Source organism: Miscanthus floridulus, chromosome 9 (genome assembly GCF_019320115.1).
Source record: "Miscanthus floridulus cultivar M001 chromosome 9, ASM1932011v1, whole genome shotgun sequence".
Lineage (NCBI taxonomy): Eukaryota > Viridiplantae > Streptophyta > Magnoliopsida > Poales > Poaceae > Miscanthus > Miscanthus floridulus.
The window spans coordinates 124,939,986-124,950,460 of NC_089588.1; the positions used below are offsets into that span (position 1 = coordinate 124,939,986).

General features: G+C 44.5%; 2 protein-coding genes and 1 long non-coding RNA gene across 4 annotated transcripts; 2 read left to right on the top strand and 1 right to left on the bottom strand.

Annotated features, from left to right (window-relative positions):
- Window positions 1-575: 575 nt before the first annotated feature.
- LOC136480837 (UPF0481 protein At3g47200-like) lies at window positions 576-2,165 on the bottom strand. Its single transcript, XM_066478276.1, has one exon. The coding sequence runs from the start codon at window positions 2,163-2,165 to the stop codon at window positions 576-578; it is 1,590 nt and encodes a 529-aa protein (XP_066334373.1).
- Window positions 2,166-3,145: 980 nt separating this feature from the next.
- On the top strand, window positions 3,146-5,896 carry LOC136482868 (splicing factor U2af large subunit B-like). Of its 2 annotated transcripts, XM_066480038.1 has the most exons (8): window positions 3,158-3,277; window positions 3,767-3,808; window positions 4,046-4,105; window positions 4,202-4,261; window positions 4,387-5,010; window positions 5,137-5,272; window positions 5,440-5,507; window positions 5,604-5,896. In XM_066480038.1, the coding sequence occupies exons 1-8, from the start codon at window positions 3,224-3,226 to the stop codon at window positions 5,739-5,741; spliced, it is 1,182 nt and encodes a 393-aa protein (XP_066336135.1). In that variant the 5' UTR covers window positions 3,158-3,223; the 3' UTR covers window positions 5,742-5,896. The 2 variants fall into 2 exon arrangements, with proteins under 2 accessions (XP_066336136.1, XP_066336135.1); XM_066480039.1 differs by lacking the exon at window positions 3,767-3,808 and having other exon boundaries at window positions 3,146-3,277.
- Window positions 5,897-6,964: 1,068 nt separating this feature from the next.
- Window positions 6,965-9,468, top strand: LOC136482869 (uncharacterized). Its single transcript, XR_010765227.1, has 3 exons — window positions 6,965-7,422; window positions 8,728-8,925; window positions 8,994-9,468. It is a non-coding gene; the product is annotated as an uncharacterized lncRNA (long non-coding RNA).
- The last annotated feature ends 1,007 nt before the right edge of the window (window positions 9,469-10,475 follow it).

Consider the following 10,475-nt stretch of genomic DNA (forward strand, 5'->3'; position numbering starts at 1 on the left):
AGATAGCAATATTAACCATGGAATGCCAGGACTGTAAAAAACTCTAGGGGTAAAACGGACTTTTCACATAGGACTTGACGCCGTTAACCATCCAAACTGACGGAAGTGTCAAATAGGAAAGAAAAACTCGAGTTCAGGACATATAGGAAAGATTTTCAGTTTCGATGTCAAATAAGAAATGAGCATTATTTTTAGGGCCAAATACAAAATTTTCTCCATATTCTATCGTAATTCGTATCAACTCCATGTTACAAGTTGCACCAAGTTGATATATATTCAAAGAAGAGAAGACAGCAGGATTGCAGGAAGAAAGAATTGGAAAATACAGGATTGGCAAAGCAACAATGGTGTGCGGCCAACTAGCAGATTCCGCGGCCAACTGATGGAATAGACAATATAGTACTGTCAGATTCAGAACACACTAGCTAGAGAATCAGAAAGAAGGCAACACATTGCATTTTACTGCAAATGGGATTCAGAATTCAGATACAGGGAATAATTTTAGTTACCATGGAAACTAGCTTGCAACAGTTGGATCATCTCACACTGACAGCATCGTAGATCATCGATAGACCTTATCGAGATTTGAGAGACCTGATTGTGCCTATGATACTGGCAAGCGCAGCAATCACGGAGATGACGGCTACGATGACTTTCACATTCCTGTAAACAAACGCGCGCAGCTTGGTCCACGTCCTCCTGTTCACCTTGTAGTCCTCGATCTCCTCCATGGTGCGGACGTAGCGTGATCCAAGGCGCAGTCCCTGGACGCTCGTCAGGAAGCGGAGGGCCTCCCTGTTGGTGAGCCCTCCTCCTCCCTGCAGGACGCGCCTGGCCCGCAGCTCGTGCACGTCCTCCTCCCTGTCCACAAGCATGCCGAGGAGGAGGAGATACGAGCAGACGGCCGGCGCCTCGTCCTCGGCGTCGTGAAAGCTGGGGGTCACGCACAGCTCAAGGGCCGCCATGTTGAGCAGCACGCTGGCGCGCGTGTCGTCCAGGGACAGTGGCGACAGGGAGAGCTCGGCGAAGAGGTTCCCTTTCTTGTTGACGCCCATGTAGACGAGCTCGGTCGTCTTGCTGGCCGTCAGCGTGATGCCGATCTCAGCGAGCTCGATGGCGCTCACGGAGAAGGACATCGACTCGGTCTCCGGTAGTGTAGGCAGCTTGACGTCACTTCTTCCGACGATGTAATACCGGAGGAGGCCGAGGAGGTGCGGCGGCTCAAAGGCGTTGTCCATGACGAACGGCTTCTCGTGCCGGTCCTTGCGGTCCTGCAGACAGCCTCGCAGGGAAGCGACGAACTCCTTCAATGGCACGGGCCTGAACGCCATGACGGCCCTGACAACCGGCCATGGGAGCTGGTTCTCGAGCTGCATGATGTCGTGATAGACGTCTTTGTCGTTGGCGTCGAAGAAGCTACGCAGCGCCGGGTCCATGTGGGCAAGGCCGGCGTCGGTGCACGTGAGCATGTACTGCACCAGGAAGCAAGCGTCGTAGAACATCATGGGCAGGAACACGTCGTCGCCGATGCTGTCCACCACGTTCCTGTCATAGATGCTCCGGGCGTAGCCGGCGACGGCGACGACCGCCCCATAGACCTCCTCGGCTGAGCGGCCTGACTCCATGATGCAGTGGTATGCAGCCACGTGCTTCACCTTCTCCACCGCCTTCAGGTGGTCTCGGCCGTGGTGGTATGGCCCGATCGACACCGTCATCGGAACGGTGTACAGTTCACCGAGAGATCGAATTCTTGCTGGGTACCTGTGCATCTTCATCTTCATCATGTCCACGTCGAACTTGAACTCACGCGCGGCTTTATCGAACACATGGATCGGATTGCTGCAGATGTTCGTTTCCATGTTGTGGAAATCGGCCTGAAACTCTTGTGCTGCTTTCTCGATCTCGATCCCGATCCGATCATTTTGTGTGGCTGATGCACACTCAACCAGCTGTCCTCTGATAGAGCTAGTAGGAACATATGTTTGGAGGCAGCTACCGTATATCTCAGTACCCGCCGACTCCACTACCACTGGGAGGCTAGCAGCGCATGCACATACTTCTGGTTCCGTTGCCATGCTCCAATGTGCTAGCTGAAACTCAGTTGGCTGCATGCTCCAATTGGTCAGCTGAATGTCGCAAGGCACCCATCCTGCATCTGGTTCCATGGAACAATCTGCCACCCCCAGCTGCGTGTATTTGCTTCAGAAAGTTCTGCGCTGGGAAAGAATAAACGAAGAGTGAAAAAAGAGAGCTAGAAACACATCAGGACAAATATCATAGCGGAAACACAAACTAATGGTGAGAAAGGAAAATCTTACAGCCAGGCAGAAAGAAGCACAGTCACGCAGCCATGTGGAAACTCCTCTTATATAGCATAGACAGACCGGCGGCCGGCCATGTGAATGACGTCTATCCTATTCACTCGAAGTGGTCAATTGGACCATGTTTAACATAATGGTTGGCGAAGATTCTTTATCTTACTATGTTCCATTCAAAGCAATGGTCATGTATTCTAGCCCCACATGCAAACAAAACAAGATAAAACATATGTGCCTCAGCTGGCAAAATTTGGTGAAACAAGCTCCACTGCTATTTGGTGTTGTGTTTGTCTATATATGTGTGCATAACCATTATTCGGGCTAAATGCTCACTTAAATGGATAAATTAAATGGCTGTTTAAACAGAATAAATGATCGATTGACAGGAAACGCCGTACCACCATGCAACGTTTAAACGGTGTGCCAACAGGCTAAACGACCATTTAACGACGTAGGACATGAAAAATCTGTATGGTTAATTTGATCTTTAAAATGGATTTTGAGAAAGCGCATAATAAAGTCAAATGAGGCTTTCTTTATAACATACCTCATAGATGAAAGAACTTTTAGCTTATATGTAAAGGGTACAATAATAATATAACTATTTACTATTTACTACTTAGCAATTTACTTGAAGGATCCAACGAGGACTCTCTGCTGCTGATCGATTTTGTTATGGGCTGAAATTTGCATCCGAGCAGAGGCCTAATTGGGTTGGGCTCGGACGAGACAAATTAAAGGGCCGGCCTGCTCAATGAATTCGGATCGTCGGCTATGATTCCTTTCAAAGCAGTCGAGTCGTCCAAAGATCTAATAAAACGAACAGAAGCGATCGCGACGACCGAATCCCTCCTCCAATCCAACCCCAAGGAACGAAGAAAGCCACGAAGTGCGCGGGCGGGCGGATGGGTGGCGGCGATGCAGATGCGGTCCGCCGCGTCGAGCGCGCCCGCTGCGAGGTGCGTCGATCTATCGCCAAGTGCCCGTCCCCCTCGTTTCTCTTCCTTCTCGTGATGCCGGGCAGTCGACCATTGTTCCGGCTAATGAACTCGCGCTACTGCCGCTAAATCGAAGCTTCGTAGGGCAAAAACAAAACAACAACAACAATAATGTATTGCCAACTCGGATTTGTCAGTGCGATCGAAATCAACCTCGTTTTTTTTAATGCACCGAATGTTCAAAGTTGTGAAGCTTCTTGTAGGGTTTCATGTACAGGTGATGGTTACAACTGTGAATTCAACAAATTAGTTAAGGGTTCAAGCAAATTGAGGACTGATTTTTTTGTGTGTGTGTGGACTGCATTACTTGCTCAGATTTAATAATTTATACACCAGTCAAATATTTTTATCCTGCAAATAAGCTTTGCCTTTTTAAGCCACCTTTATCTATGGACAGGGTTATTTGGTTTACTGCTTTCTAACCTTATCCTTTTGTTTTCTTTGAATTAGTTCAATTCCTCTTCCATGGAGCCACAAGCTATTCCTCAACAGGTTTTTTTTGTTGTTGTTGTAATAGTCTAGTGTCAGCAAATGTTGGAAACTACCACAAACTTTATTTCATAATAAACATTCTAATATTTCTAACTTGCAAATATAGTTTACGCTGCAGTCTTTAATTTTTAAAGGACTCTTATCTTTAATTTGCCTTTACAGGATCTATTTCCGTATGCATGCAGACTTGAAAGTTTAGTTTGTTGCTTGCTAACCATATTCATTTGTGTGCATCAGTTCAATTTCAATTCCCTTGTCTTCCAGCCACACACTACGACTCAACTGATGACACAAGAGGTATGACTTCTTTTTTTTGTTGATTATTATTTGCTCTGTGCCTGCAATCTTCAGGTATTGATATAAATATTGTGCGAACATTAATTTTTACCTCAGGCTACTCTGTTCGCTCGGCGTGTTTACGTTGGTGGCCTTCCTCCCTCTGCTAACGAACAGGTCCGTACTTTCTTTTTAACCTCAAACGGGGAAAAACAACTATGCATATACTGCCTAAGTAAACAAACTCAAACACTGTTCCGAATAATTTTCAACTGTTGGCTAAATTGGATTCCTTTCTGCAGACAATTGGAGTATTCTTTAATCAAGTCATTGCTGTTATTGGAGGAAACACTGCTGGTCCCGGTGATGCTGTCTGTAGCGTCTGCATGAACCATGAACAAAGATTTGCTTTAGTGGAATTCAGACTGGCTGAGGAAGCAAGCAATGCAATGGCTCTGGATGGCATTTTGTTTGAAGGGGTGCCAGTGAAGGTTAGAAGGCCAACAGATTACAACCTTTCCCTGGCAGCAGGCTTGGGCCCGAGCCAGCCAAGCCGCAAACTGAATCTTGCTGCAGTTGGACTAACAGCAGGATCAGACGGAGGAGGGTTAGAAGATCCTGACCGTATTTTTGTGGGTGGCCTTCCCTATTTCTACTCTGAAGCTCAAGTCCGGAAGTTGCTTGAATCCTTTGGGCCTCTTCGAGGGTTTGATCTTGTGAAAGATAGGGAAACTGGCAACTCAAAGGGCTATGCTTTCTGTGTTTACTTGAACACCAATGTCACTGACATTGCTTGTGCTGTACTAAACGGTACCAAGATGGAAGACAAAACCCTTACTGTCAGAAGAGCAAACCAGAGTGCATCTCAGCCCAGACCAGAACAGCTAAGTATCCTATTGAAGGCCCAGCGACAGGTGCAAATGCAGGTATATATAGACCAGCTAGTTGATTGCCATACTAGACACCTTTATAGTTTATTCTCTAGCGTGCCATTTACATTTTCGATGTGCCGATGTTGTGTTCTGACACAGAAATGCGTGCTTTGTGTACAGAAACTTGCCAATCCAGTTGGAGCGGCCCCTACAAAGGTGGTTTGCCTCGTCCAGGTGGTCAGTGCAGATGAATTGAAAGATGATGAAGCGTATGAGGACATCAAGGACGACATGAGGCAAGAAGCATGCAGATATGGTATATCATTTATACCCTTTTTCGGCTCTTCAATTCGGTTTCCGTCCTACATCGAACTTCTGCTTGTATTTAATTTATCTGCTATTTACATATATTTCCTAGGAATTCTTGCATGCAACTTTGTTATGTTTATGCACTAATCACAAGAAAAATTACCTTTTGATCAGGTAATCTAGTGAAAGTTGTGATCCCACGTCCTGACCCCAGCGGACACCCGGTCACTGGAGTCGGAAAGGTGAGCCTCGTGTTGCACTGACTTCTAATGTTTGAATTTTGCCGATCTCTTTGTGTGATGGCAAATGATTTCTGATGCATGTTTTTTCTGTTGCAGGTGTTCTTGGAATATGCAGACGTCTACAGTGCCACCAGAGCAAAGATAGCCTTGCATGGAAGGAAATTTGATGGGAAGCCAGTGGTGGCCAGCTACTATCCTGAGCTTAAGTTTGCCAATTTGGATTTCGATGGATAACTGTACGTAGCTTCTGGAAGGGAAAACACGATGACAATTATTCTTAAATTCCTTATGTGTATAAACGTACTGTTTTCGTGGTCAATGTTTGTACTCTTACATTGGGAAACTATCATTTTAGCCCTGGGTTTATACAGATCCAGAAGAGGTGGTAAATTTTGATGATGAGCACGGGTGCTTTGTGTTGAGGACCAAAAGTGGCTAGAGGGCTTTGTAGTAATGTTCTAGGCAGTAAAATAAAAACAAATTATATTTAGGATTGTCGCATTCGAAATCCGGAGGAAAAATAAGGAAAAAGACGGCGCCAAACTGGTCTGGCCGATTTCACAATCTCATGTGCTGCACCGCAACGGCCCTAATAGCCTGGCCTAGCCAGTTTGGGACCTGGGCAGACCGGTTTTTTCCTGTTGGAGTCCGAACCGATTACTTTCTAAAATGATTTTTGGATGTGTTTTGGAGTAGAAAACATAGAGATTATGATCTCGACTTGTCACCACCGGCCATCTGTCTATATATAAAAGAAAATAGTGGAACAACAGGCCAAGCTTGCTCAAAACTAGTCCAAGTTGGGGTATAATATATATATATATATATATATATATATATATATATATATATATATATATATATATATATATATATATATAGGGAGAGGCTATTCAGTAGCCGGCTATAAAATAAGTTATTCTGTAGCCACCTCCATTTACTATAATTTTATATACTAATTTACCATAATGTCAATACATATTTACGATAGTTGGGTTACTATAACACATGGGGATATTTACCATAACGTTATATTAAACCACTTAGTAAGGAGTTACTATAATCTCGTATATTAACATAGTAATTATCATAACTCAAAGTGGCTACAGAATAAGTTATTCTGTAGCCAGCTACAGGATAGTAGTTCTATATATATATATATATATATATATATATATATATATATATATATATATATATATATATATATAGTATTACTATATGGTACCTGGGTACCAAATACCTATTCAGTACCCAACGGCAGTTAAACAGGCTGACTCGCCGTTCGGGCCTGAGGTTCACAGGCCCAGCCCACCAACGACGTCGAGCACAGCAGCTCCTAAGCTCCCCCCCACCCACCCACGATTTTTTGCGGTTCCAAATTTCCATACCCCGTCCGGCCATACCCGCACTACTGCCGGCTCCACCCCGCACCAGCCGGCGGCGGTGCAGCGCCTCACCACCGCCCTCACCGCCGCGCCATGCCTCCAGTCCGCCCCCTCCGCTCGGTCTCCTCCTTCCCTCCCTCCGCTGGGACCGCCCGTACGCACCTCACCCTAGCCCCGCCGGCGCCGCCCTAACCCCACTGGCGTGTGATCCCCACCCCTCTCGGCGGGCGAGGCTCACTCCCCTCCACCTCCCCACCGCCGTCCCTTCTTCGTCGAGCAGCAGGCGATGGTGGAGCGCCCCTAGGAACCATTCATCTTCCTGCGGGCGGCGGCGGCGAGATCTGAGCGGGCGTGGTATCTCGAGGATGTTGGCGACCTCACGTGGCTCGACCTGCGCGATGCCTGGCTACCGGTCAGGCGGTCACCGAGAACCGCAGCAGCATCGCCTGCTGCGCTGCCTTCCACTCCCTCAAAGCCACCTCGTCTTCCATATGCTCTTCCTCCCGCTCGCTCCCGAGCCTCGGATGGTATGCGACCAGTCACTGCTCCTTCCTTAATCCTTACTCTCCGCCTCCATTGCTCTTGTTTCAAGTGAGCATTGCTGCTGCTACTGCTAGGATTGTATAAAAAAATAACAGTATAAAGCTCATGTTCATGTACTAATTTGGTCCTGTTTTTCTTTCTCTAATATGAAGTTCGTTGAATTGTTGTAAGCATGTGTGTGCAACTTTGAACAAAATAATTTGAAGTTCGTTGAATTGTAGTAAGCATAGCATGTACATCATTCCTAAAATCATCACATCTGAATAGTTAATTTATTGGTGCAAAAAAAAATAGAAATGGCTAATTACTAGAGGGACGCCGATATACTATTCAGATATATTCAGTTGTTCTATATATAGTGCGCTTGATCTCTCTTCTTACTCGTAACAAAACCCAAAATGATAACTAAGAAAAGATTAACCATCAAAGTTGTGACTAAATATATTTACTATTCATACTGATGCAATTAAAATTTATCTGAACCATATTTTCTAAAGCAATTAAGTGTTGGGAAAACTTTTATACTAACCTAAATTCTTGTTTAAAAAATAACCAAGGGATGTATGTTTCACAATCTAGTAATCGGCTAGCATAGTAAGTCAACAATCCCATCGAGATATGATTTGGCTACCAACACTTGCCGTAAACAATCCATCCACATATTGTTTTTTTATCTAAACCTCAGCATACGTGGTAATCGAGAGAGATTATAGATACAGAAGGGTTGAACAATAATGCACTCCAGAACTATTGACAGATCTGAGATATATGCTTCTGTGAACAATAGCTGCTATGCTCTTGAAGTGGTTAAATCAGGATTACATAAGCACATTAATAGCGCATTTACATAAGCACATTAATTGTAGTTTTCAGCAGTTCAGAAGAGCACCATGGGATGGGAGGACCTTTGTTTATCGATTTCCAGCAGCAGCTCAGTTCTTGTGCAAAAGTAGGTGGACAGCAGCACATCAGTAGCTTTGCTCTTATCTCAGGTAGTAGCGACTGTAGCTAAGCATCAATTCACTTTTTAGTGAAATGTCCCTTTCATAATAGTGTCTATAGCTTCCTGCTAACTAATACCTCGGAGGTCCTGTAGTTTGGATTAGCATTACCAATGTATTGGAAACTGATCGCATATTATGAGAAAAAACCATCTTAAATGCTCTTAGAAATGTATGGTTAAATCCAACTTAAATATTATGACATGAAGTGATGTCTGAAACATAGCTATTATGAGAAATATATTTGTTGCTATCTGAATGAAGTTCATTTTTGTTTTGCAAATGCAGGTATGCATGCTTGACACGCTCTGTCTTAGTTGGTAAGTCTATTCTAGGCACACCACTCTATGAATATAGAATGGGTTGGGTCTTGGCCCTAAAATCTCTAGGATTGCAGTTTCCTCTGCCTCACCTAGATCCGGAGGTGGACGCAGGCATGTTTGTCTCGAGGAGAATAACTGAGGCTGATCTTTAATCAAGCCCAAGGTAATGTCTCACTCTTTAACCCCTCGTTTTTTATCTGCCAATTGATAATTTGCTGTTCGTTTTTGCAGAAATGCCTGATACTTTGTATTGCATGCAATTTCTGTCCCTATTGATGGATCGACATGAGGAGGGTTGGTGCAAGATCAGTGTAGGTTGATTAACGATGTGCCTACAACAATATATGTTGTTTCAAGAAATGAAATCTTTGTCTTTTTTGTCAAATGTATGTTGTTTCATCAAATTATGAGTTCTGTTATTTTGTTTCTTCAACTATGGAATGAAGCGACCAAACCAATATGAAAATTTTGATTTGTAATAATTTTTGTAGTTGCAGACTGAACAACAATGCCCATTTGTTTCCACGGAGAACTACAGGATGCCTGAAGGTAGGAATCACTTTGGTCCCTCTAATTCCTTTTTGCTTTTTGAACTAGATGGGTCATGCTTTAGTAAAATGGCTTTGCATGTGTGGATGTTCTAGTTGTAACCTAGCTTTTAGCTAATATCCTTCACAATCTAGATCAGTAGGCGTGTATCTTAGCAATGTAGGGTAATTATTATTTTAAACTTGACTAGACAAAGATATTGATATTCTGTAGTACGTTCAGGTTGTAATGATCCTTCTTTCTTTAATTTATTGAATATGTACTCATCCTCTGTAAATTATACCAGTTATATACCATGTTCTGAAAGTCCACTATATAATAAAGTGATTCAAAGACCAAAATCACTTTGATAAGACTGACCTATGTCATTTGTGTAGATGCGGTCCAACACTCTACTATACTCTATCAATGTCTTCAGACAAAGATTATTCATTACTTGCACATTAGATGTATTTATAGAGCTAAAATTTCTCCCTATTTTTTTTGTCTGGCCTCGCCTAACTACTCTCGTCATTCTTTTTCCGTTATCACTTGCTTAAGTTAGAGTTGCAAAAACCTTGTATTGATATTGCACCACTCATGTCATCTCCTCACATTACGCCGCATACCTTCTACTTTTTTTGAAATCAAACCCACCACAGTATACATCACACACACATATATCAATCTCATGCCAATTTCCTTTATATTGCACAAACTTCACTATGGGCCATGAAATTTATTAATTTATACTCAAGCCCAACTAAATACGGCTCCTCACATCCGGGTCCCATTTTAGTTTTTTTAGCTTCTTTTCTGTTTGGATTTTTTCCGAACGGCGCTCATCGGCCAACGCGATAGCCTCGTGCGGCCTGTGCTTGTAGAGGGACCCGATGTAGAGCGAAGCGAACCCGCCAAAGCTATAGTTGTCCATGCAGCCCAAACCCGTTGGCCCAGCATGAGGCCTGTATTTTTGGCCTGGCCCAAGCACGGCACGGGCCGGTGGCGACTGGGCCCAGGCTGGCATGGCCCGAAGGAGCAGGCCGTGCCTGGGCCCTACCCCAGGCACCTGGGCCAGCACGGCGTGGCCCGCTCCTCAACGGGAGGCCTGGTGGCGGCACGGCCTGCCAACGGCTAGCAAGACGCAGCCGGCCCCCTCTCCCCGCGCCATTTATATGCCAGGCA

Coding starts and splice junctions, on each gene's coding strand:
- LOC136482868 (XM_066480038.1), top strand. CDS start 3,224: ATGGGTGGCGGCGATGCAGATGCGGTCCGCCGCGTCGAGCGCGCCCGC. Junction 4,262..4,386: donor CTCCCTCTGCTAACGAACAG/GTCCGTACTTTC, acceptor TCCTTTCTGCAG/ACAATTGGAGTATTCTTTAA. Junction 5,011..5,136: donor AGCGACAGGTGCAAATGCAG/GTATATATAGAC, acceptor CTTTGTGTACAG/AAACTTGCCAATCCAGTTGG.
- LOC136480837 (XM_066478276.1), bottom strand. CDS start 2,165: ATGGAACCAGATGCAGGATGGGTGCCTTGCGACATTCAGCTGACCAAT.